General features: G+C 36.3%; 2 protein-coding genes across 2 annotated transcripts; both read left to right on the top strand.

Moving 5' to 3' along the window:
• Positions 1-289: 289 nt before the first annotated feature.
• MONOS_11994 (uncharacterized protein) lies at positions 290-921 on the top strand (the record flags this gene model as incomplete). The annotated part of the gene is made up of 2 exons (XM_067864573.1): positions 290-576; positions 654-921. 2 exons carry the CDS (start codon positions 290-292, stop codon positions 919-921), a joined length of 555 nt encoding a protein of 184 aa, XP_067735359.1.
• A 3,960-nt stretch (positions 922-4,881) lies between these two features.
• On the top strand, positions 4,882-22,228 carry MONOS_11995fu11996fu11997 (uncharacterized protein; the record flags this gene model as incomplete). Its single annotated transcript, XM_067864574.1, has 1 exon — positions 4,882-22,228. One exon carries the CDS (start codon positions 4,882-4,884, stop codon positions 22,015-22,017), a length of 17,136 nt encoding a protein of 5,711 aa, XP_067735358.1. The 3' UTR covers positions 22,018-22,228.
• Positions 22,229-26,162: the final 3,934 nt, after the last annotated feature.

Raw genomic sequence — 26,162 nt, 5'->3', positions numbered from 1 at the left:
GGGGTTGTGGGTGTGGAGGAAGAGGGATGAGTAGATGGAGAGGGATGAATGAAGGGAGAAAGAGGGGATTGTATTGGTGTTGGTGTTGTTGGAAGAGGAAGAAGAGGAAGAAGTGGTTGAGGTGAATGAATTGAGTGAGTGTGAGGGAAGGGATGGAAGTGATAGAGGGGATTGAGGAGATGAGATGTTGGAGAAGAGGGTGTTTGAGAGATGGAGATTGAGGTGGATTTGGAGGTGAGGATGGGATTGGTGATGGATATGGAGGGGGGAAGGGGAAGAGAAAGAGGAAATGGAAGGGGAAGGGGAAGGAGAAGGGGAAGAAAAAGAAGATGATGGGGTTGAGGATGAGGAAGATGAAGGAGAAGGGGAAAGGGATGGAGATGGAGAAGGGGATGGGGAAGAGAGGGAAGAAGGAGAAAAAAGGAAAGGCTGGATGAGGGGGATGAAGGAGGAGAAAGAGGAGTGGGAGATGGAGAAGGAGGCAGGGATTGGGGAGTGGGCATGTGGGAGGAGATTGTTTGGGGTGGAGAAGAGGGGGAAGGAGAAGATGGCTGGTTGGTGGGTGGTGAGGGAGAAGTTTGTGAGGGCGAGGGAGGCATGGGCAGAGAGGAAGAGGGGGCATTGTTGGTAGTAGTTGTTGTTGGTGAGGGAAGGTGGGTGGATGGTGCAAGTGGAGGAGCAGATGGAGGCAGCAGAGTGGTGTTGGGCAGTGAGGAGTGGGCAACCGCTGAGAGGGATGATGTTGAGACGGGTCACACACAAGGAGGTGTTGATGAGGGCGAAGCTTGTTTGAGCACAACAGATGTGATTTCCCGATGCATGTTCCACCTTGTCTGGGCGAGCGCCTCTGATGATGCTGTTTGCGATATCTTCTCCACGAACCAGATTTATGGTGAGGAATGCGACGAGTATTTGAGCTGATAATGTGATCCTAATCATTTTCAAACTGTGATGCAATTTGATTGGAATGAATATGAATGAAGGATTAATTGGTGGAAAGGGGAGAGATGCAACGTGAAGTGAAAATCGAAGAGGAAATCTTATGAATCGTTGATAATACTGTTAAATTGCTTGCTTTTGTGCATGTGGATATCAATTTATTTCTTGTTTGCATTCGTTTCTCTCGTGTGCGCTCAATTTTTTATTCGGAAATTAAATAGATTTTTTTTGAAACAATTATTTTTCAGCTGAAGAATTCATATTGATGAATAGTTTGATGATTTATTTTCATGAAAGATGTAATTTCGATATTGCAGATAATGCCCCAACAATCTCCTCTATTAACTTGAGAAATGGTTGAAATGTATGTTATTGGAAATGGGGAAATCTGAAAAAAATATTAGCATCTCAAATAAATACAAACTGTTTGGAATTACAGCCAATGACTGACAAACAACAGTCGGTGATTTGAAAAGAAATGTTTTTTAATCAAAAAGCAATAACATACCGAAACATTTTTTTTTCTTTTTTTGAAATCCACAAATTTGGAAATTAATCTGTGAAATACAAAATTCAACTTTGTTATTAATGAATACCAAAAAAAAGGAAAACAAGTGTGTGAGAAAAAATAACATTAATTATGAATTATGAATAAACGAATAACGAAATGCATTTGTGGAGCTTCAAATATCTGAGGAGCTTTCGAAACAGTTGAGACTGCTATCGCACATATTATTATTCAAAAGATATTTTCTCAAAAAATCTTATCAGAATTTCTTTGATGAATAAATCTTCTGAGAAAATCAGTTTTATTTTGGTTGAATGTCAGAAACGGAGTTTGATTTCATGTGTTGATAATACTCGTGAAATTGATGAAAATTTTGAGTTTCTTCTTCAAATATTTAAAAAACAGATATGAGAACAATATTTCTTTCAATAAACATTCACTTTTTCATCCCAAATGAAATTCTGAAATGAATGAGATAATTGGAGATTATTGGAGATTATTTTTGAAATCATAACTATTTTCGATGAGAGTTCTTTTTTTTTTCAATAATTGTTCATCATATTAATAATTCAATAACTGTTTTTGCATTATTTATTATTCAAAATTGTTGAACTTATCTTTCAAAATTATTCAAATTCAGCATTTTTTTCATAAAAATTGCTTTGAGATGAATTGGTTTTTGGATGAATGTTTGAAAGTGATGAAGATTTATATTCAGTCAACATTTGAAAAAAGGATAAGAAATTGAATCTCTGTTTAAAATATTTGTCAAATTACATCAAAATATCCACTTTATTTTGAAAAATTTGATCAAGTTTGAAATCAAAATTTTTGTATGAGAAATATGTTGAATTTCAAATCTATCATAATATGATAGATGGAAAATGTTATTTGCATCAATTCATTTGATGAAAATTTAAATCGATGATTTATTAATATGGATCTATTGATGTTTATAAATGATATTAAAATTTTTTTGAAAAGTGACATCAGATCATTATGAAAAAAAAATTTTATTCGAATGAAGAATGATACGCCATTTATTATTCGAAATTGGTCAACTAATTATTCAAAATTGTTAAACTTTTTATTCGAAATTAATAAACTTCTCACTCAAAATTAATAAAATTCAGTATTTTAAAAAAAATTTTTTTTGATATAATATGATCACTGGCTAAGTGTCAGAAAGTGATGAAAATGTTTTGTTTTTTCATTATTCTTAAAAAGGATGAAAACTTATACCACAATTTTTATTATTAGTGAATAAATATTGAATTTTTTTGATTTTTCAGAAAAAATTCATCACCATGGAAATCGAATAATTTTCAAACGAATAAACCTCACATTGCTAGGCAAAACATCATTCAATCAAAATATTTTATTTATATGGGGAAAAATATTTCACTTCAGGCATTTTCATTGAAAAATTATGCACTTTTTATTGACTTTTTTTGATCAAAAAACACAATATAAATGAGCCCATTTTTTGACATTCGTGAAATGTTAAAAATCTTTATGTTTTGATTTCAAAGATACCTGAATACGGATATGAAGATCCAACTTATATTGAAATTTGAAACAGTTTAATAAAGTTATGAGTGAAACTATTTTTTTGTGCTTTGTACAAAAAAAGCTTGAAAGTTCGAATTTTCCCCCATATTTAAATATGCAAAGAAGATCAATAAAAACAAATGAAGAATTCTGAAAGTGCATTCATAAATTTACTTCGATGTGAAAAATATTTTATTCAGTTTGAAAACTGATTCAAATAACATTTCATGATTGAATTATTCACTATTTAACAAAGTGAGGAGAAATAATTTAAATATTGTCCGATTTCCATGGTGATGAATTTTTTCTGAAAAATCAAAAAAATTCAATATTTATTCACTAATAATAAAAATTGTGGTATAAGTTTTCATCCTTTTTAAGAATAATGAAAAAACAAAACATTTTCATCACTTTCTGACACTTAGCCAGTGATCATATTATATCAAAAAAAATTTTTTTTAAAATACTGAATTTTATTAATTTTGAGTGAGAAGTTTATTAATTTCGAATAAAAAGTTTAACAATTTTGAATAATTAGTTGACCAATTTCGAATAATAAATGGCGTATCATTCTTCATTCGAATAAAATTTTTTTTTCATAATGATCTGATGTCACTTTTCAAAAAAATTTTAATATCATTTATAAACATCAATAGATCCATATTAATAAATCATCGATTTAAATTTTCATCAAATGAATTGATGCAAATAACATTTTCCATCTATCATATTATGATAGATTTGAAATTCAACATATTTCTCATACAAAAATTTTGATTTCAAACTTGATCAAATTTTTCAAAATAAAGTGGATATTTTGATGTAATTTGACAAATATTTTAAACAGAGATTCAATTTCTTATCCTTTTTTCAAATGTTGACTGAATATAAATCTTCATCACTTTTTGTCACTCAGCCAAAAACCAATTCATTCAAAGTTATTTTTATGAAAAAAATGCTGAATTTGAATGATTTTGAAAGATAAGTTATACAATTATTGGACAATAAATGATGCAAATTACAGTGATTGAATGAATAAGATAATCGAAATCATCATTATTGATGGATAATAAATCTTCGTTGTCTCAGTCGAACCGAAAATTCATTTCTGAAATAATATTTTGAATCAGTTTGAATGGCTATGAAAAAAACATATTTTTTGAATTCGTCACAAAAAATATTTTGAATATTTTATTTTCCCATTTTCATTTGAATTAACATTTTGCGATTGAGTATTCAGGAGCAATTGACTGTAATTGGACTTTTAGAAGTGTTACATGGGATCTAATGCTTCAAAGGAAATTTCTACAGCATTTCATCAATTAAAATTTTCGCTCCCGCACAATCCAATTGAAGGTGTTGAAATATCAATCCCAAAACCACTAGAAAGGTTTTCTGTTTCATCTAATTTATTCATTGTTTGGAGCGTTAAGCGATATAACGAGGACTGGATTCGCATTTCTCAAGGAAGGTTTTAACATTTGTTCTTTAATGTTATTATGTTTTTATATTACTAGTTGTTATACTCCAACTCGAAATGACGTTGGAGCCAAATTAGGAATAGAAATTTACCAGCAGATATATTTTATTCAAGATCTGCCAAGAGTTGACGAAGAGTTGCTCGCAAAACAAAACAGACTTTATTTTTCAGAAGAAAAAGCCATTTTTCGTAAGAACCTTTCAAAAAATGAACTGGATCATTTTGATAGATTAATTTTGGATAGTCAAGTTTGCGATGCCATTGATTATTTTTTCTCGAAGTTGTGCTGACTGTATATTGTTCTGACGAAAATCAATTCATCGTCTTTTTTATCTTTTTTGAGGATTATGTTCCTTCTCCTCCACATGTGGATATGAAAATCGAAAGGTATCCGTCAATTGGAATGCTGATATTTTCAAAGCAGACACTCGAAGAAATTCAGGAAAATCCAGGAAAATCATTACTCAAAGCAAAAAGACGTGAGATACATTCAGAAGCAAGAAACAATTCACTGAAAAAGTCAAACTCCCTTATACATTTTTTAAGGCGCAAAAAGAATGCTGAACACGCTGTGCCGAATGAAACAAGTTCGGAGGAGTTGTTTCCGTCATTGTTTATAGACCATGGTCCTCTGCTGTATCGCGGTGAAAGCAGTGGTGTGATACTGTCATTGGAAGAAGGCTGGCTCGGTGCACTGCTTCCGCCTGAGCTTTTTCGCCTCGTTACAAAAGCAAAAGAAGAAGAGCGAGCAGAAGAAGAGCGCAAAAGGGCAAGAATAAAAGAACTGGAACAGAAAGAAATAGAAAGGCAGCAAAAACAGGAGCTGAGAAAGATTCTGCGAATGCGAGAGAAAATAAAGCAGATGGGATTCGAAAAAGATGTAGATGAAATGCTCCCTTTGCCAACGCAGAGCAGCAATGACACTTCTTCTTTCATTACTTCTTCTTCTTCTTCCCCTTCTTCAAATTCTTCTTCCAATTCATCAAGCAACTTCTCAACAACAGGCACAAGCCACATGAACAAGCTGTCCATCCACACAGACGCCTCGCTGCTGCAATTCCCGCAGGCGCAGCATCTGTCGTCCTTTCTGGCATACACAGCCCCTCTCTCGTCATACTACCCCCGGCACACGCACCACCACGTTCTCTGCAACGTGCCTTGCTCCAGAGAAGGCGGTGTGGAAGAGCAGAATACACTCAAGTCGACAGGCAATCTGTCTGTTGCGCAAGATGAAAGAGCGCATTTGCTGTCTTCTCCGAACAATGTTGCTTCTTCAATGCCTTTGAACGACAAGTCCATCCATTCACCTCTTCATAACCATCTTCATCCGCATTCTCTTTCTTTTTCCCCTTCCAATCATCGCTTGCACACACAAAGTGCTTCTCCTCTTTCTCAGTCGCAGTCAACCACAAGCTTTCCTCCAACAGCCACAGAAATGCAGCTCAGCCACAAAAAGACAAGAACGCAGTCAGACTCGAATATCTACGAGCACTCAAACCTCTCAAAACAGTCTGCTTATTTGTCTGTGCCACACAAACACACTCACATCCATCAGAATCCTTCTCATTTGTCGTCAGCATCAACAGCAGAAGAGCAGCACAGTGATTTCAATCACACTAACACTCACATCCACTCTCACATTCACACACATGGGAATAACAAGCAGACACACATGCGCCATCCTTTCTTCCTCGTGGAAGACAAAGTTGTTCCGCTCGATGCTGACTACCCGCTCCACGTTTCAGACCACTTTTCGGTCATGTCCTGGAACTGCGAGATTCCGCCCGCTGCTTCTCAGCCTCCTCCTCCTCCTCTTTGGGCTCCTCAAATGCTGACACAAAGAGAGAAAAAACTAACTCCTGCTGATTTTGTGAACAAGAACAAACACAGAAAGTCTATAAACGACTGGCAAGGCGTCGGCTCTGGTTCATCTTCGCCTGTTGCTTCAGCTGCACACGCGCCAAACACTGCAATTCGAGTCATTCGCTCGCAAAGTCCATCTTCTCCTCGTTCTTCTCCATCTTCGCCTTCATTTTCGACTCCTTCACCTGCTTCTTCTTCTCCTCCTCCTTCTTCTTCGTCTTCGTCTTCGTCTTCTTCTTCTTCTCCTTCTCGTTCTGCTTCAATCATTTCCTCGCCTTCATCCTCTTCTTTATCTTCCTCTCAATTTTCTCCTCAAAACACTCAATTATTTTCCTCTTCTTTCACCAAAACTTTCAATGCTCCTCTTTCCTACGAAACACTTTCTTCTTTTTTTCTCTCTCGAAACAGTTCCATTCAATCAGAAAACCTTCCACAAACACAAAACAACTTATCATTTTATTATCCTTCTTCTTCTACTTCTTCTTCTCTCTCTTCCTTTTCTTCTCCCTTTCCTTCTCCCTTTCCCATCAAAACGCCTCCGTATTCTCTTCGTGTGGCACTGTTATCATCGATAATTCTATCTCGATTGCCAGATGTTGTGTGTTTGCAGTGCATTCCAGCGGCTGCTGTGAAGACGCTTGCTCGGACACTCTTTTGCGAATACGATGGCGTGTTTGTGCTGTTGAAGCAGCCGGAAAGAGGGAAAAAGAAGGGGGGAGAGAAAGAGAAAGAGAAGGGGGGAGAGAAGAAGAATGAATATAAAAACAATGTTGAATACAGAAATGGAATTAGAAGTGAACGCGATAATGAAAAAGAAGAAGAAGAAAATGATGTTTGTGAAGGAGAGGAGGAAGAAGAAGAAATAAAAGTTGAAAGAGAAGATGAAAAAGAAGAAGGAGAAGGAGAAGACGAAGAAGAAATAGCTGAAGATGATCCATTTGATGAAATGAGCTATGAAATGAGTGAAGATACAAAGAAGACAATTGAAAGACTGATTAAAATGAACACAAACAGAGAAATGAACGACTTCTTCAACGAAGACACGAAATTGAATGAAGAAGAAGAAGAAGAAGAAAATTACAGTGAAGATTTTGATGAAAAAGGAGAAAGAGAAGGAAAAGAAAGAGAAGAAAGAGGAAAAGGAGTAAAGAAGAAACAAGAAGTGGAAGAAAAAGAGAAGAAAAACCTTTTTTGGAGACTTCGAAGCAAAACAAGCAAAACAAGCGAAGATAAGAGAAAAAACAGCAAAACGCCAAAAAATAAAGTTGAATGTTCTTCTCAAATGAACAATTCGTCATCAACATTAACTAGTCCTCGATCACAATCATCTTCTGCTATTATGCCAACTCCTTTGAATTCTTCTTTAATTCCATCTTCTTCCTCTTCTTCTTCATTATCTTCATCATCATCATCATCATCTTCTTCTTCTTCAACCCATCCTTCTCATCTGAAATCTGTTTCTTCTTCTTCTTCTTCTTCCTCTTCCTCTTCCTCTTCTTCCTCTCTTTTTGGAGCTGTTTCCACAACTATTTTATATCCTCGTCAAACTTCTTGTTCTTCCTCTTCTTCTTCTTTTCCTCCTCCTCTGTTCTTCCCTAACACTCATCCTTTTCCTCTTATTAAAGAAACCCCTCGTTATTCTTCTTTTGCTCCATCATCATTATCTTCTTCTTCATTATATAATTCTTCTTCTTCTTCTTCTTCTTCTTCTTCTTCTTCTTCTTCTTCTTCTTCTCTTTTTTCATCTTCTCCTGATTTTGCGTATAGAAAAACTGGAAATTGCATCTTTTTCCGCAGAAATCGCGTCGAATTGGCTGCAAATCCAGTCATTTTCGATCTTTTTCCAGAACACTCAAAACTTGATGGAGATGATGATGATGATGGAAATGCAACAAAGGAAAAGAAAAACATTCAAAAAATAGAGAAAAATGAAAAATTGTTGACAAATAAGAATAATAATAATATTAATAAAAATTCTTCTGGTAAGAATTTGTTACCAACACAAATTTCATCATCATCTTCTTCTTCTTCATCTTCATCTTCTTCTTTAACATCTTCTTCTTCTTCATCATCGCCTTCAATTTTAAGTTCAAAAAAGTCAAAAATCACATCTTCATTCACTTCAGACACAAAATCCAAGTCTTCATTTATTTCTGGTTTGCCTTCAGATCAGAAGAAACCTTCTTCTTCTTCTTCTTTTTCTTCTGCTTCTTCTTCATTTTCGTCAAATTTCTCTTCTTCTTCTTCGTCTTCGTCTTCTCCTTCACGTCCATTACTTCAATTGTCTGTACCACATCACGTCATCAGCACCATTCCATCTCACAAACAATTCTTCCTCTTTAACTCTTTCTTTTCTTCTTCTTCCTTTCCTTCTTCTTCTTCCTCTTCTTCCTTTCCTTCTTTTCCTCTTCCTCTTCCTCATTCCCCATCGCATCCCCTTCCTCCTTCATGTCCTTCTCTTTTATTCAATTCCCCTTTCATTCACCGTCTCCTCTCAACCAACAGATCTTCCCTTGTTCCTTCTTCATTGGCTCTTCAATATTCTCCTCTTTCTCCGCTTTCCTCTTCTTTCCATTTCCATTTCGCCACTCAACTCTTTTCGCCTTCTTCTGCCTCTGTTCATCATCTTTATCCAACAGACATTTACACATTAAATACATCATATTCTTCTTCTTCTTCTTCACGTTCTCATTCTCGTCATCATCATCATCAACATCTTAATCAACAGCCACAACATAACTTCAAAACATCCCTCAAACCTTCTTCTTTCTCTTCTGTTATTCTTTCTCTATCAACTCCTTCCATCTCCACCTCTTCTTTAACCTCTTCCCTTTCTTCCCTTTCTCCTTCTTTCCCTTCTCTCGCTTCTCTTTCTCACTTCCCTTCCCTTCCTCATTCTTTTCTCACTCAACAGCTTCTTTCTCATTCATCTTCACCCGATTTTCCTCCTCCTCCTCCGCCTCTCTTTGACGAAGACAACGAATTTTCTAACATTCGCACAAGAAAACTTCAATTGAGACAGAACAGACTGAGATGGGGGCAGAGAAACAAACAGATGTCGAACAAAGAGCAGAGGATGCTGGCAATTTTCACTGGAATGTATGAGAATGGGAATGATGGGAAAGATGGAAAGGGAAAAAGAGGAAATGCTGTGAGAGGAATAACAGGAATAACAGCGATGAGGGAGAGAGAGAAGGAGAAGTGGAAGGAGAAACTGAAAGAGAGAGAAAGAGGGAAAGGAAAAGAGAAAGAGAAACGAGAGAAATTTCCTGGTTTTAGACTGTTAGGCGATTGGGTGGAGCATCTTGACACAGACGAGGCAGTTGATGAATGTGGAGTCAATCCATTGACACTCGAAAACTACTCATCCACAAACACCATCAACACATTTGGCTTTCCTGGCTATGCAACCAATCTCATTGACGATTTCCTCTTTGAGCAAGTGCTGAACAACGGCGATTGCATTCTGCGAAGAAGATTCGGCTCGCTTGCAAACAGCCTCATTTCGAGCAGAGAATTGTCCGTTTTTCAGTCAGATGCGATCAGAAGGGACTTTGTGGCTGGAGCTATTAGAGAGGGCTTTGGAGATCCACTCTGGCTGTGTGAAAGAGGAGCATCCATTCAGAAGCTAGTGAGGTTGGCTCAAGCTTGCTATTCGTTTAATGCCAAATCAGCGTTTGTCGAGTCAATGGCGAACCTGCCGAGATTTGTGAGAAATACAAACATATTTGAGAACCTTTCTGTTTGTAAATCCGAAGGAAATATTTCGAACTTGATCAAAACTTGTTCAATGAAAGTGCTGAATAAACTGCAAGCATTTGTGATGTACTCACCTTGTTCATATAAAAGCTCTTTATTTCCCGTGTGTCGACAACTTACACGAGCGCTTGAACTGCTGAAAACAAAAACAGAAGTCGAAAAATACCTTCAAAATGAATCAAACTCTTCAATTATTCCTTCTTCTTCTTTCTCTTCCAATTCAGAATCCCTTTCAAGCTCCTCTTCTTCTTCCTCTTCTTTCGATTCTTCTTCTTCTTCTTCTTCTCCAAATTCTGTTCTGAAGCTACTCTTGCATCAATCCATAGCATCCACCACTTCTCAGCTCCAATCAGCAAACACACGAGCATTTGGCATTTGGCTGCAGATTGTTCCGATGACAGACGATTTGACAGAAGAAGACGTGTTTCCGGTGGGTGAATGTTTGTGTGGCAGATACAGACAGATGAAACAGAACAGACACAAACATAGACATATTCATGGAAATAAGCATAATCATCGACATCAATGCAGAAATCATCATCATCATCATCGTCAGTGTTCTTCTGAGAAGAAGAATATGAGAGAAGAAAGAGAAGAAACGAATGAAAATGGAGACGATAGCAAAGAAGGTACAACTGAAACAGAATCTGCTTGTTCAACTTGTGGTGAATACTCTTGTACTTCATGTTCTTCATCATGTTCTTCTTCTTCTTCTTCTTCTTCTTCTTCTACATCGTCATCAAAAACAGCAGCAGTCAAATTCTACAAGAAAGAAAAAATAGAAAACGATTCATCTTCATCTTCCTCTTCATCCGAACAGTCAGAAGTGAATTCTTCACAAGAAAGAGCCGAAAAAGCAGAAATCGACGAAATCATCGAAGACTTCAAAAGAAAACATGCGCCGCGTCTGCCTCTTCCTGTGATCCTTCCGCCACAAGAAGCAACTCTTCAGAATCCATCTTATGTGCCTCGAAGACAAAGACAGAGAAAAAGCAATCAAAATTCAACACAAACCTTTTTGACACATTCAATTGCGGGTATTGGCACAGGAACAGGCACATCTCCTTCTTCATTGCCCAATGAATCTTTTCTTTCTCTTCCTCAATCATCTCCTTCACCCTCTCCTTCGTCTTCATCTTCCTCATCTTCATCTTCTCCGGCAGTAACTGACCTCTCTCTCCATCCAAAACCACCTCATCGTTCTGAAATTGCTATGGCTCGCCGCATAAGAGCGATGCATCCTCTCCTCCGCCGACGCTACCTCAACCGCTGTGCGCAAGTGGCTGCTGCTTCAGGCGCTTCACGTTCTTCTTCCTCTTCCTCTTCTTCCTCCTCTTCTTCTTCTTCCTCGTTGCTTCGCTCTTCTAGAAACAGATTTCTGACAAGCGAAGAGCAGCAGATGAGGAGGATGAGGCAGCTGTTCGGAAGAAGAAGGAAAAGACAATATTTTGTTCTCCCTCCCGATGTATTTGAAGCACTGCCGCTGTTTGCAGAGTTTCGGATGGTGGAGCGGTATGCAGAGAATCTGGAGAAGAGGAAGAGAGAAAGAGAGAGAGCGAAGGAAAGAGAGAGAGAAGCAAGGAACGAGAGAAGAGAGGAAAGAAGAATAAGAGAACTGATAAAGATGAGGAAGGCATTGAAACCTGAAAATGATGAAAATAACAATGATGAAGAAAATGATAATAAAGTGAAAGCAGAAGAAAACGAGAGTTTATCGTTGATTAGAAGAGATTCTTTGAAGGAAACCAAGAATAATGAAGAAAGTGAATGCCTTTCCGACAGCTCCATCATCAGTGATGAAGAAGAGCGAAGAGAGAAGAGACACAAACAGAGAGAGAAACAGAGGCTGATGCGAAGGTATTACCAGGCGCTTGAGCTTCAACGAGATTCTGTTGTGAATGAGGTGCTTTTGATGGTCAGACCAAACCTGCTACTTTATCCAACTCCGATTGATGAATCTATAAAAAGACCAGGAATGAGTGGGAATGATGCAAAAAGTGAGGGAGATGGTTACAAAGACGGGAAAGAAGAGAAAGAAGCAACGAATTCTGGAAATGGAAATGGAAACAAGGAAGAAGTTGAAGGAGATGAAGATAACACGAAAGAAGAAGAAGAAGAAGATGATGATGATTCAAACAACGATGAAAACGAAGAAGTGATTTTGGAGGATTCAATGAATAATCCCAAATCAGTTGTTTCAAAAGGAAAGAAAATAAAACATTTATCAAAATCCAAAAATAAAAATCAGAAGAATAAGAAGAAAGCAAAAGTTTGCAACTTGACGGGAATAGACGAAGACGAAGAAGACGACGTTCGAGAGAAAAAGCTGCGGGAGATTCTGACAGCGTTCCGAAGAAGAGAAGAAGAGTTTGACGACGACGATTGGTGGGGCATAAGCTCAGGGGATGGCTGGCTGTATGAAGAGGAAAACGCAGACGACGAGAGTATTCTGAAGCTGATGAGCTATGAGAATGTGGTGAATGTGGGGGGGATTTTGTCAGATGACGAATCAACTGATAGTTTGGAGAGCGATGTGAGTGAAAAGGAAGGAGCATATGATGATGATGCAAATGATACTGAAACAAAACAAAGTGCTTGGATGAAAAAGAAAGGAAATGAAAACAATGAAGCTCATGAAAATGTTGAAAGACTTCAAAAGAAAGACTATCAAACAGAAGCAGAAAAGAATGCAAACTCGAAAGAATCAATTCAAAACGGCAAAAAAGTCGAAACTTACAATGATGAGCCAAAACCAGAGCCACTTTCATCGCAATCACAACAAAAACAGCAGCAACAGAACACAACAGCAAATACCTCTCCAAAACCATCACATTCTCCACAGCCTAAGCAATATACTTCAGGAAGAGGCGCCTTTGGAACGATACACTTTACGAGAGGAAAGCGAATGGACGGCGGATGGAGAGGAGTCGGAGGGAGGGCGTTGATTGTGTACAGCCAAGAGATGGAGATGGGGAGAGGGGCTGTTGGTGCACCTACAACTCCGCTGTCACCTGCTGTTGGAGGAGGAGGAATTGGAGGAGGAGGAGGGGCGACGTTGGGTGTGATGGGGATGAAAGATTTGAACAAAGAAGTGACAAGAGTGATGCAAGATGAGTTTCAGAATGAGAAAGGGAAAGTGGACGATGAAGAGGCGAAAATCACGTTTAATTCATTGGAATCAGATGATCAGAGAGAAAAACTGCTTCGGCTGATGAAACTGCAGGAGATACAGAAGAAGAAGAAGGAGAAAGAAGAGAAAGAGAAGAGGCGGAAGAAGAAAGAAGAGCGGGAGCGCAGAAAAATGGAGAAAATGGCGAAGAAGATTGAAGAAAAAGACAAGAATCTGTTTAGCAGCATCCAAGGAATACTACAACCACACCTTGAGACAGGCACGCCAACCAACCAGAAGGAGAACAAAATGGCAAGCGAGGCGCAGCAAGAGGCGAAAGAAAGTCAAACGCCAATTTTGACAAGAGAGCGGAAATTGGACTGCATGCTGAATGATTTAGCGAATTCTGACCTGGAAGATTTGAGCGATGAACTGGATGTGCCCTGCCGTTATGTTCGCATCAAAAGCGAGGAAAATGGGCAATTTGTGTGGAAGATGCGAAAAGTGCCTGTGTATGCAGCAGTCGACGCGAGGCAGACAAGAACGCGGTTGGATCTGATGAGTGCGCTGAAGAGTGGGCTGAGGCAGAGCCGGGCAGAGTTGAGAAGAGGAAGGGGGATGAAGTGGAGGGGATGGTGGCCGTACAAAGAGGAAGCAGAAGCTACACACAGAAAGGGAAGGAAAGGAGCAGGGAAAGGATCACCGCTGCTGTTTCAGAAGGAGAAAGGGATCAGAACATTCAATCAGAGCAGCGTGCCTGGAAGAAGAGATGCGCTGTCGAAGCTATTTTCTTCGCTTTCGTTCTCAAAGTTGGCATCTTTCTTCACGTCGCAGAATTCAACTGCGATGGCTTTGATGAAGAAATATTCTGCACTCAATTTGGTTGCGCCTTTTAATTCAGCTGCTGATTTTTCTGCAAATATAAATTTTTCTCTTCATCCTATTTCTTACTGTACTTCATCACTTGTCAATTCGTCCTTGTTTATGAACGCCCAGCAGCAATCTTCTCCTTCTTTCAGAACATCTTTATCTCCTTCCCTCTTTTCTCAAGCTGTTAATCAATCTACTTCTAATCCTGCTTCTCCTGGCTCACTTTCTCCACTTTCACTGCATGCGGTAACTTCTTCGTCTTCACTTTCACCATTGTTATCTTCATCTCATTCTCTTTTATTCCACTCTCCCTCAAGTTTTGTCTCTTCGCTTCATCCATCTTCGTTTCTCACAACAGAAGAAAGAACTCAGTTTCTTCTGTTGGCCCTGAAGACTTTGGATGCTCATCTCAAAAAGGATCACAAAATCGACTCAGAATCACCAGCTCTTTCAACCTCTTCACCAAGTTCGGGTGCTTCTTCTCCCGCTATTCAACCTCAGTCCATTCCTATTCGAACGAAGGAAAATGAAAAATCCGCAACTCAGCAAACTTCTTCTTCTTCGTCTTCTTCGTCATCATCCTCGTCTTCATCTCCTGTTTTAACCTCTGCTTCTTCTGCTTCTACTCCTCCTGCTATTCGACCGCTTGCCCTGGAAGGAGGGAAAAGTCCTTCGACTCCAAACAAATTGCACCTTTCTTCGTCTGTTCAAATCGCCTTTGATCCTTTGGATGCAGTCAACCAGGTGAAAGAACAAGCACAAAAGACAGAAACAAACAGAAAAGAGGTTTCACCAAAAGAGCAAACAGGAAATCTTCCTATTGAAAATGTGAATGAATCTGCTGTTGTTCAAAAGAGGCCATTGATTTCAGATGCGTTGCTTCCGCGTTCCAGTTCAAGGCATTCGTTTCCTGTGTATCCTGTTCCCTCTCAACAGCAAGCTGTCGCAAAGAAAAAGAAAGCTGCTTCAATGCTGTCACCGAAACCGCAGCGCCTGCGAAGAGAAATGTGGCTGGGTGAACTGATAAAAGAGTGGCTTGTGTATGAAGATGCAGACCAGGATGCGTGGAATGAGATGAGAGAGGCTGCTGCAAAGGAGAACGAGGAAGGGTTTGAGTCTGAAAGTTACAGTGTTGATGAAGAGGAGGAAGAAGAGAAGGAGAAAGAAAGTGATGAATTAACAGAGAGAACAAAAGAAGATAGACAAGACTATGAAACGAAAAAAGAAGAAGATGGTCAATTGGTAGAAATGCAATCTTCGCCTTTACACTTTCCTCATGATGATATTCAAAGACGTCATCATCATCGCCATCACCATCGTCATCATCATCATCACAAAGATTCAACAGGCAGACATCATCAAAAGTATATTTGCCCAATTCACTCTTCCTCTTCATCGTCTCGTGTGATGTTCAGAAGGCGTCTTCCACTCACTCGGACACAAACAGTAATTCTTTCTCAACAATCGCAGGCTGTTTCATCAACACGACATTTCGTCTCCTCAAAAAAGATATTCGTTGTAAATGCTCTTTTGTTTGACCTGCCAAACCAATCTGTTTCTCAAACACAGCAACAGCCATATTCGTCAACATCCTCTTCGTTTTCTCCTTCTTCAATCTCTCCTTCAGCAGCCAGCTCCATTCGCCTCATGCAGCTTATGCAGCTCACACGGGGTATCAACAGAGAAGTGACAATAAACGAGACAGAGAGACAATTTCCTCAAAAGATACAAGGCGCTCGTGTACTCAACTCTGCCTCCACACAGCCGATTGCCCAGCGCATCCATCCAATCATTCTATGCGGAGATCTGTCTGCTCCTTCGCTCGAAGACCCCGCTCTACGCTTCCTTCTTCAGGGAGTGGAGACACAAACACACCCATCTTTGTGTGATAGTGGTGTTGTTACACGAGCACTGACTGCTCCGTCGATGGCAAATGAGAATGTGGAGATGGCAGACACGACAGAAAAGATGAAGAGAAAAGAAGTGCTCCCGAAGAGGATTGGATGTGCTCGTGCGTTGTGGAGAAGAGAAAGAAGACTGAGACAAGAAAATGACTCTGCGATAACTTCAACTCTGCCACATTTGGATTCTCTCGCCCCATCATCATCATCATCATCATCTTCTTCTTCTTCTTCTTCTTCTTCTTCTTCTTCTTCTTCTTCTTCTTCTTCTTCTTCTTCTTCTTCTTCTTCTTCTTCTTCTTCTTCTTATTCAAACAATTATCCAAAATTACTTCGAAGCCGCCGTTTTGAAGAAGCAGACGGAATGTCTTTTCTTCGCGAAGAAGAAAATGAGCTGATGTTTGTTGTGTCAACAGCTATGAAGCAGCGGAGGGCAGAATTAAAGCAGAAGAATCCAACGTATTTCAGACAAATGAGGCAAAAGGAAGCAGTTGCCAGAACTGTTTTGATGGAAAAGCTGAAAAGGAAAGAAATAGAACTTACTCAATTTTCTTTGAGCAAAAATCTGAAGGAAAAGATTGAAAAAAGAAAACGCAATGAAAAAGAGAACAGCAAAAGGCATGATTCAGAGAATGAGTCTGATTCTGATTCAAAAATGAAAGATAAAATTCAAACGAAAAAGAATGAAGAACAGATAGACAAAACTTCTTCATGTTCATTTGAAATTCAACAAGTTCACCCAATTTTCCGTCAAACTTCATTTTCTTCACCAAAGTTTCGTATTTCTCGACTGCTTGGGGCTTCAAGTTATTCATTTATGCATCCCTCTTCTCAAACTAATTCATCTTCGCCTTTATCACCTTCGTTGGCTGAGACATCAAAGTCTCCTTGTTCTTATTCATTGCTTGATTTATCACAGTCTTCCACCTCTTCTTCTCCTTGGGACTTCAATCGAATTGCAAAGGCTTCACAGTTGCCGCTTGTTCCGCACATGTTTCAACCTCTTCACAGACGCTTTCCTTCGTCTCTTTCTGATCCGTATTCACTTGTGTGGTGGATGCGCCTGATGAGCGAAATGAATTTGTCATACAAAAATAAGAGTGATAATGATGATGACGGTGCTGATATCGATTTGGATGATGATTCAAGTTATATGGAAATAGATGATGAAAATAATGAAAGAACTGGAAAGACAATGGAACAAGAACAGCAAAGGTTGGCTCTTAGGAATTCATTTGCCATATGCAGTCAGGGCGATTGTGCTTCATTGTGCTTGATGAACAGTCGAACAGACAGAAGAGTCAGATTAATGCAAAGACGAAAGAGCAACAGGATTAATAATAATGCATTCATTCCACATGATTTTGATCAATCGCAACTTCATCCTTTATATTCTTCTTCATTGTCATCTTTGTCTCTTTCTTCTTCTTCTTCTTTTATTCCTCGAGCACAATTCGCATCCAATCCGTTTTTCCTTCTGCTATCTTTATCTCAGAATTCCAGAACTCTTCTTCCACCTCTTCCACCTGTATCGCTTCCTCTGTTTATATCGTCAAAGCTCACAAACAAAAGATTTGATGTGGAATATGTGAAAGAGCGCAGACAGAACATTTCACGTGTTTCTTCGGAGATACGCTGGAAAGCACAGACAAGCGGAATTGAGGTTGGCGTGGGAGAGAAATGGGTGGACAGAGAAAGAAGCAGAAGGGAGTGGAGGAAAGAGAGAAGGAGGCAGAAAAGCGCTTGGAGACAGCAGAAAAACGAAAGAAAGATTTTGCTGAAATTTTATAAAGATGAGAAAAGTAAATTAGCAAATACGAAAGCCGAACAAGAAGGCGATAAAAAAGTTGTTGATGAAAATTCAGGTGAAGCATCACAATTAAAGTTGACTGAAAATACAGAAAAATTGAATTTCAACATCAGTTCTCCGGTTTCAAATATTGTACAACCTTCAAAAGATTCTGTTGTATCATTTTCCGATGAAAGTTCGCTTTCAGTTATCTCTCCTTCAGCAACACTTTTGTCGCAACTATCGGCCAAGCAAGAAAGCGAAACAGATTCTAGTTCATCGATAAGCACTCCGACTTTTTCATCTGAAGAGACCGATGATTCTTCTTGTGCTGCATTGGGAATGATTTCATTCACAACAAGAAAGCCGTTGGTGAACTATCGAGTGAGAAGGAGGAAGAAGATGAGGCGGATGCTAAATAATTTGTGGGTTGTGGATGAAGAGCATTCAAAACTTGTAAACTCAGCTTCAAAGGGAATGAACATAATTATTGAAGAGCAAAGAGCTGAGCAAGAGAAAAAGGAAATGTTAATAACAAAAAGCAAGCGAAATAAATCAACAGGCAAAAAGGAAGTAGAAAAAGAGCAAGGAGAAGAAAACTGTGCACAGAACAGAATTTGCAATTCATCTTCTTTCGCAAGTTTTCTGGCAAAGTCAGATTCGTCTCCTGTAATTTCTCGTTGTGTTATTCCAAAGAATTCCAGCTCCTCATTTTCTGTTCAATCTCCAACGTTTCAGAATTCTGTGACTTCCTCTAATTGTTCATCGATTATTCAATCTCCGCGGCTTGGTTCGTCTTTCCTTTCTTCTTCTTTCTCATCGAATTCATCGTTTTCTCCTTCTTCAACTCTGACTTCATCATCAATGAGTTCTTCAAATACATCTTCTCTTTCTTTTACTCCATCTCTTTCACAAAGTACCAAGTGCACATACTTTTCAACAGTTGAATTTCCTCATATGTGGATAAAACCACTTTCCAGTACTAAATGCAATCATTCATCAAACGATCAGGTTATTCCATTGTCTTCATCACGCTCTTCTTTGAATAGTTCTGCACCTCTTGTAGCCAATTCATCTGCTTCCACTAATTCACTTAATCTTCAATCCTCTCTTGAGGAATTGCTTTTAAAGGCTCAGAGTGCGTTCCTGGATGCTTGTAACAAAGAGAAAAAGAAAGAGCATCAAAGGAGAAGCCGGAATCGACGATCTTCTATGAGACGACTACAAAAATCGAAAAAACAGAAAATGGACGAAGATAAGAATGAGGAAAAAGAAGATGCATCTTTTGGAGACTCAAAAATTCTTAATGTTACAAAAAGAAAAATGGTTTCAGCAAGACAAATGAATAATTATTCAAAGTCTGATGCATCTCCTTTAAAGACAGTTGAAAATGAATCGACATTTTCATCTTCTTCTTTGCTTTCTTCTTCTGAATATTCAGATTCTTCTCCGTCTTCCTCTGAAACTTCGTGTTCTGAGCCATCCGATTTCAGAAAGATGAGTGTAGCTCGATTAGTTGTTAACATCGATTTGTTTAATACACTCACTGCTTATATTGCATCAACAGCCAAACTTCCTTCTCCCCCTTCTGCCGCTACTGAAGCTAAAGATGGCAACATCTCTGACTCCAAAAATGATTCTGATGAAGAAAACAACAATAATAACGCTCTTTTGCCATCTTCTTCCGTTCCTTCTTGGCTGCAAAAAGTAGCAAATCGTAAGAAGTTGCTTTCTTCAGTTACTTCTTCTGAGCCTTCCAGCCGCAATTTCATTGTATCAGGCCAAAGCTTCTCATTCAGCGGAAGAGAAAAAATGATTGAACGAGTTTTGAGGGAAAGAGAGAGAATTGAAAATGAACGTAGAGTTAAACTGAACAAATTCGGCGCTTGGACATCTTCGAGATTTGCAGACACTGAAAGATTAGCTAGAGCGAAAAACATTGTGCGTAGAAGAAAAGAAAAGAAGGAACAAAAGGATGAGAAGAATAAGAGGAAGAGAAATCGGAGAAAAAGCGAAAAGCAGACATCGAAGCAAAATGATTCCTGTGATGCATCTGGCTGTATAAATATGATGCAAATTGATTGTGATGAGTTTTCTTTCGATTCAAGTGGAGGAATATCAACGTTTCTTGATGAATCTTCTTCATCTCCTTCACCTTCTGGTTCTAATTCTGCTGATAATTCCAAAAAGAATCGATTTTCGCGAAGGCCTCAGTTTTCTTCATCAGTTAAGGCTAAGTCAAAAGAGAATGATCTTTCAGCATTTTACGAACTGATGAAAGTTGAAGATGAATCTCAGATCAGATCAATTTACAGCAGATTTCTTTCAGACAAGCATTTCAGAGTGTTTTTGAAAAAATATTTTTCACAAAATAACTTTGTTAACAATTCTTCTCCAAATGTGAGCCTACAAGCAATAGAAAAAGCCAGCTCTTCATTAAAATCTCAATCAGAGTCAAATATGCGCAATGATTTTTCAGTATCTCGTGTCGTATCTACCATTCCTCGCTCATTGGACAGCTCTTCATCCATTAAGAATAAAAAGGTTGATCATGACTTTGTTAGGAAAGTTTATAACTTACAATTGAAACAGAGATATTTTGCTGGAAGTCGAACGAGCGGCTCTGGATGGTTGTGGAACCCTGAAGATGAAAACTACTGGGATGATGTGACAGGATGTTGGAATATTTGCGATTATTTTGAAATGTTTGCAGAAAATGTTCAGAGAGAAATGAAACTGAAATTGCCTTCAAATGGAGGGTGGAAGGAATACTTGAATTATTATTTCAATAAAAACGATCTATATTCAGTGATAAAGCATCTGATGAGACTTGAAAAAGTGAAGCAGATGCAGAAGCAATTGAAGCAAAAAGGAAGCTTTTTCTTTTTTTCTGTCTACAGATTCATCAAACTGTTGCTTCATTCGATAAACACAATCCATCGTAAGGAGTGTTTTGAGAATATCTTTTCATCCAAAAATTCTTCAAATTCTCAAAGTAACAGAAAAAATATTCGAAATTTCATCAAATCGCTTATTTCTAATTGGATTGAGCGATACTTTTGCAGATTTGGATATTTGACAACAGAAAGAACTGTTCCAGTGGTGCATTCAAACTCAATTCTGAAAACAATTAGAGAGCAGCAGAAAACTGTGAAGAGTGAAAAATCAATGTTTCTTGTCAACTCAAAAACACAAGCAGCTCAAGTCAAAAGAAAAATTCAGACAGTTTCATCAATTTTGGAAAAGCAATCTCCCATAATTTCCAGCTTTTCTTCGGCAACTGATCCTTCTTCTCAATCTCAGTTGAAATTTTGTTCAAGGCGCTCTTCTCAACAAAAATATTTTTGCCCAATGCAACCAGTTGTTCTGCTGCGATCTCCAATTCTGTTTGTGGACTCGTGGGCTTATGTGTCTTCTTGCCCACCTCTTCATACAACTTTTAAATGGTCAAATGCAAAAGCACTTCTTTCTGAAAAAGAAAAAAAATTAGGTTCGAAAACTGATTCCCAGTCTTCTCAAAAAACACAAAATTGTAGCTCTTCTCTGATTGAGCAATCAAAACCCACTGAAAATAAACTCTCTTTGGTGAAAGATTCATATGTTCCTGTTTCGTGCGCGTCGGATTACATCCTATCGACTTCAGAATTGCATCCAATTGCTGTTGAAACAATTCGCTTGAAACTCGATGAATGTGATGGAACATGCTTGAATGATGTTGATTGTGGTTCAAAAGCATTTGGAGCACGATCCACTGATACAAAGCAAACTTCCTATTCTCAATTTCAATCAATAGCTGGTTCAGCAGTCAGCCCTAATAAATCTCAGTTTTTCAATTCTGTTTCCAGTTTAAGTTCAGCTTCATCAACCACAAATGAATTGAACTCTTCATCATCGAAGCCTGTACAATCATGCTCTTCATGCTCTTCTTGTTGCAACAGTTCGCATTTTTCTTCATTGTTATCCTCATCGATCTTTCAACTTAGCACAGCTTCTCCAGTTCTTGCAGAGATTCTTGAACATCCATCGTCTCTTTTCTCTCTGTTTCCAACTCAGCACCTCCCGATCATAACAGTATTTCACTCTTTTTGGACAGAAGCCTCAGACACTGAAAGGGAAATAAAGATTGAGCTAAATAGAATTCAGAATCATAATATTGATAAAGAAAAAGGATTTAATGAGCCTTTGTTAAATCAAAAATTTGCAACAAGAAAAGTTACTGAAAATAATGAAGATTGTTACATCGATTAAGCTGAGCATTTTATCGCATTCACTTTTATAGAAAAAGTCAATATTTTTTGGAAAAAATTTTGTTAAAATTGTATTATCGTTTTTTGTTTATTATTATTATTATTATTTATTTATATATTCTGTGTGTTACATTAAATAATAATAGTTTAGAATTTTATTCTTCGAATATGGGACAAATTCTTTCATGCATGAAAAAAACTTAGATTTGTAACAAACTTTTTCTGTAATCATATCTTTTTTAGTCCTCCACACTCTCACAAAAATTACAGGAAAATACTCAGATTGAGAAAAAAAGGAAAATGCTGCATGGAATAGAATTCATCAAGCTATTTAATTTGTATTATAAAAGTATCTTTTGAAATGAAGATATTTTTCAGAGTGAAAACAACAATGTTCCTTTCTTATGTGCAACAATTATTGCAAAAACATTGTTTGAATTTTTAAATCATGAAATTACTAAATAAAATACAGAAAGATAGAAAAATAAGCAAACTAAAATTATTCACAATTTATTGAATAATTATTGTTAATAAATTTGAAATATTATTCCAAGAGAAATTTTTGAATTTGATTTTTTTGTTCCTTCCAAAAATTTTTGATATTCAGAAATCATCGAAAATAAAAACTATTCCATGTTTCAATTTCCAAAAAACCTAAATGGATGTTCCTTTTTGAAGAAAAACTTTTATTCGAAACAAGCCAAAGAATTTTCTTTCTCTTTTTTTGAATCTGTGAAAAAGTTGACGATTAGAGTGATTTTTTTCATAGTCATTCCTTTTATGTTTCAATTTGAAAAAATTTCCTAAAAAATTCCATTGTTGGTTATATACCTTTTTTCTTTCCAATTCGAAATACATATATAGCATCCAACAATGAAATTTGGAATTTTGATTTAAGAAAAATGGCTTCAATCTATCTGAAAAATTTATCGTTTGATTAATACCAAAGATTGCATTCCACAAAGCTGTGAACGCAAAAGCAGAAAATTAAAATGATGGAATCAAAGTGTTTTTGTGGAGAATTTGAAAGAAGTTTCAGAATAGGGTTTTATTTGAAAAAAAGAATTCAAATATTTTCAGAAAAAGAAAAACTCGAAAGTCGTTTATTCATTCTGTATGGAGTTGTTTGTGACAATTATTAAATTGTTTTTAATAAAAAATCGTCAACCATTTTTTATTCTTTGAAAGATATAAAAAACAAAAAAAACGAAGTTTTCAAATGATTCCGTTATTCTTTTATTTCGAAAATTTGAGAATCTTTTTAAATTTATCCAACGAAACAGATCAACAGTAAAATCGAGTATTAAACATAGCAAGGAAAATATTTTGAGTTGAAAAAATTGTCAAAGAAGAAAAAATATATTCCGCAATTAACATTAAATTTTGATGAAACTGAAAAAGAAAAACACAACCGAATCAACGAAGATTATTTCTCCACCTGGTTATCTCAGCCCAATCTCTCAAGAAGCACCACTTCCTTTATCCATATCCTTGCCGTCACAAATTTCTGCAGACAGAGAACATTGCAAGACTTCTGTGATCAGTCATTCCACATTTCTCCCTCAGGAATATGCGAAGGCCAATTCCGATAACTTTTTTTCTTTCTTTTTTTTTTTAGCTTCAATAAAGAAAGGAATCAATTCTGAATTATTTTTTAGACTATTCAAATTTGAAGTTGTTGATTCAATTGATAGAAGAATAAAATTAATAAAACTATCAAACTGTACGGTGTGCTTGCATATTGATGGTGCAGCGACGCACACGAACAAAAATATAAAGGAACTGAACAAAGAAAACCAGATCGAAATGGGTTATTCTTTTTGAAAAATCGCAAATGTTTAATTACTGAATTTAATTAAATTAATTCTTTTATTGTATTTATCTAAATTTTTTTGAAAAGTTCCTTTTGTTAAATTTCAAATAAAACAAAATTTTCATATTTCGATCATATTTCTGTTCCCACTTACCAAATTATAGTGTGATGAAAGTGAAAACTTGAAATTATTATTATTTTTATTATGGTAAAGTTTCGTGAGAAAGAACAGAAATTTGATGATTATTTGAAATTTTTGTTTTATTCGATACACCAAAAATTATTCAAAATGAGAACTTTTGCATTCGAAATGAAAAAATCTTTTGTTTTCACAGGAAAATAAATTATTAGTAATTATAAAAAATTACAGGATTAAATAAAATATTTCAAAAAATTTTTTCACGCACATGAATATATAAACAACACTAAATTATTTCAGATTCAAGTGTTGAAAAATGATTTTCACAAAATTTCATGAGAGAGTGAACAAGATTTTGTTTGGATTTGAACAATTATTATTTCGAATGCAAAATTTATTGTTACGTTCGAAAAAATTATTAATTCGTTTGCAAATTTTCCATTTTGAACGCAAAAGTTCTCATTTTGTTTGCAAAATTATTATTTTGAATGCAATTTTTATTTTTATGAATGAAAATATTCTCATTTTGAAAAATTTTTGGTGTAATTAAACTGATGGAAGTTTTCACAAATAATCACACATATAAATTATCGAAACTGTTCTTTCAAGTGGAAAGCACCAAAAAACTTCTTGACACAATGGATTCGAAAAGATAATTGATGCTTCTTGCAAATGAGAACTTTTTCATTAGCTTGTCTGTAACATTTCTTCCTTCCCAGAGTTAACGAATTTTCAAAAGAAAATGCATTATAGCATTATGTCAAAGTTCTATGAACTTTGCTCTTTCACAGTTATATATAGGAGATAATTTTTGAAATCACATCTTTTTTCGGTATGTAGATTTTTCTAAGGTTGTTTGTCATTTGGAAGAGATTTTGAATTCAAATTGTTAAATTTATCTCAACTTTATAAAAAAAATTGTTTTTACCACAAAATGATGCGTTTGTATTTTATATTCCTTTTCACATTTTTGTTGTCATTTCCAAATACTCAACGGCAATTTTTGAACCGAAAATTTTGAACGAAAAAAATATGATATCAAAAATTATCACCCTTATGCAAAAATTTTGTATATGAGATTAAATGTATTGTGGTGGGATTTGATGGATTTTTTTGCAAAAACTGACCAAATGCTGTTCATTTTTATTTGACCTGGATAATAAACATTTGCGACTTTTCAAAAAGAATAATCCATATTGAGCTTCTTTTTTCGCACAACTTGCATATCGTGCAGCCACTGGATAAATGCGTGTGTGCTAAAATCAAGAAAGTTATTTTCCACTTTGAATCAAACAATGTTCATGCAACGCATCTTCGAGAAAAAAGTTTTTTTCTAGCTTTCAAACGAAGTATTACACAAAGCCTTGAAACTACATTCAACAATCACATCTCCAGAGATTCAGATATTTGAAACTTGAATCAGAAAATTGTTAAAAAAAATATGATTGGACATCCTCCACAACAGATTACGATGCATCCAATAATAAAATTCGATTTTATGATTTCTGTGAGTGCAACTATTTCACGGATAATTAAGTTTATTGTTTTTATTTTCACGGAACTTTTCGTTATTAATTTTATAACACAGCATTCCTTTTTGAATGTGAATAAACTAGATGATCTGCCAACAATCAGCGTTTTTTGGAAAAAATGATCATTAATAATTTTTTTATTCTGTTTGTAACATTTCAATCAAAGAAACATATTCTTCAAAAAATCTTTTTGAAAGATAAATTTTTCTGAAAAACTCGAACAAAAGGATGACATCAAAAAGGATCTACCATCTGTTTTTAACATTTCTCAATCCGGAAGAAGAGATTATTGGGTTCAATTTTGAATTACAAAATTTCACAAAAAAAAAAAAAAAAAAAAAAAAAAAAAAAAAAGATCTAGATGATAAATTAACAAACAAAATTATCATTATTGCAAATGGGACAGAATTTTTTCATTTTTGAAAAATTCAATGATTTATTCCAAACTTTTTCTTCAATCGTATGATTATCATTCTGACATTTTTGTGCAAAATTTAATATAAAAAATAATAAATCGAAAAAAATCTTTGAAAGAACAGTGTGGAACAAAATTCAAAAAACAAAAAATTTTGTCACAAATGAAATAATTGTTTTACGCAAATTCAATAAGAAAAACTAATCGAGATAAAATGTAATTATCTTGAAATTAATATAATTTTTTA

The sequence above is a fragment of the Monocercomonoides exilis genome (assembly GCF_001643675.1).
Source record: "Monocercomonoides exilis strain PA203 chromosome Unknown scaffold3-2548433, whole genome shotgun sequence".
In the NCBI taxonomy this organism is placed as follows: Eukaryota; Preaxostyla; order Oxymonadida; family Polymastigidae; genus Monocercomonoides; species Monocercomonoides exilis.
This window is presented reverse-complemented; position numbering and strand designations above follow the sequence as displayed.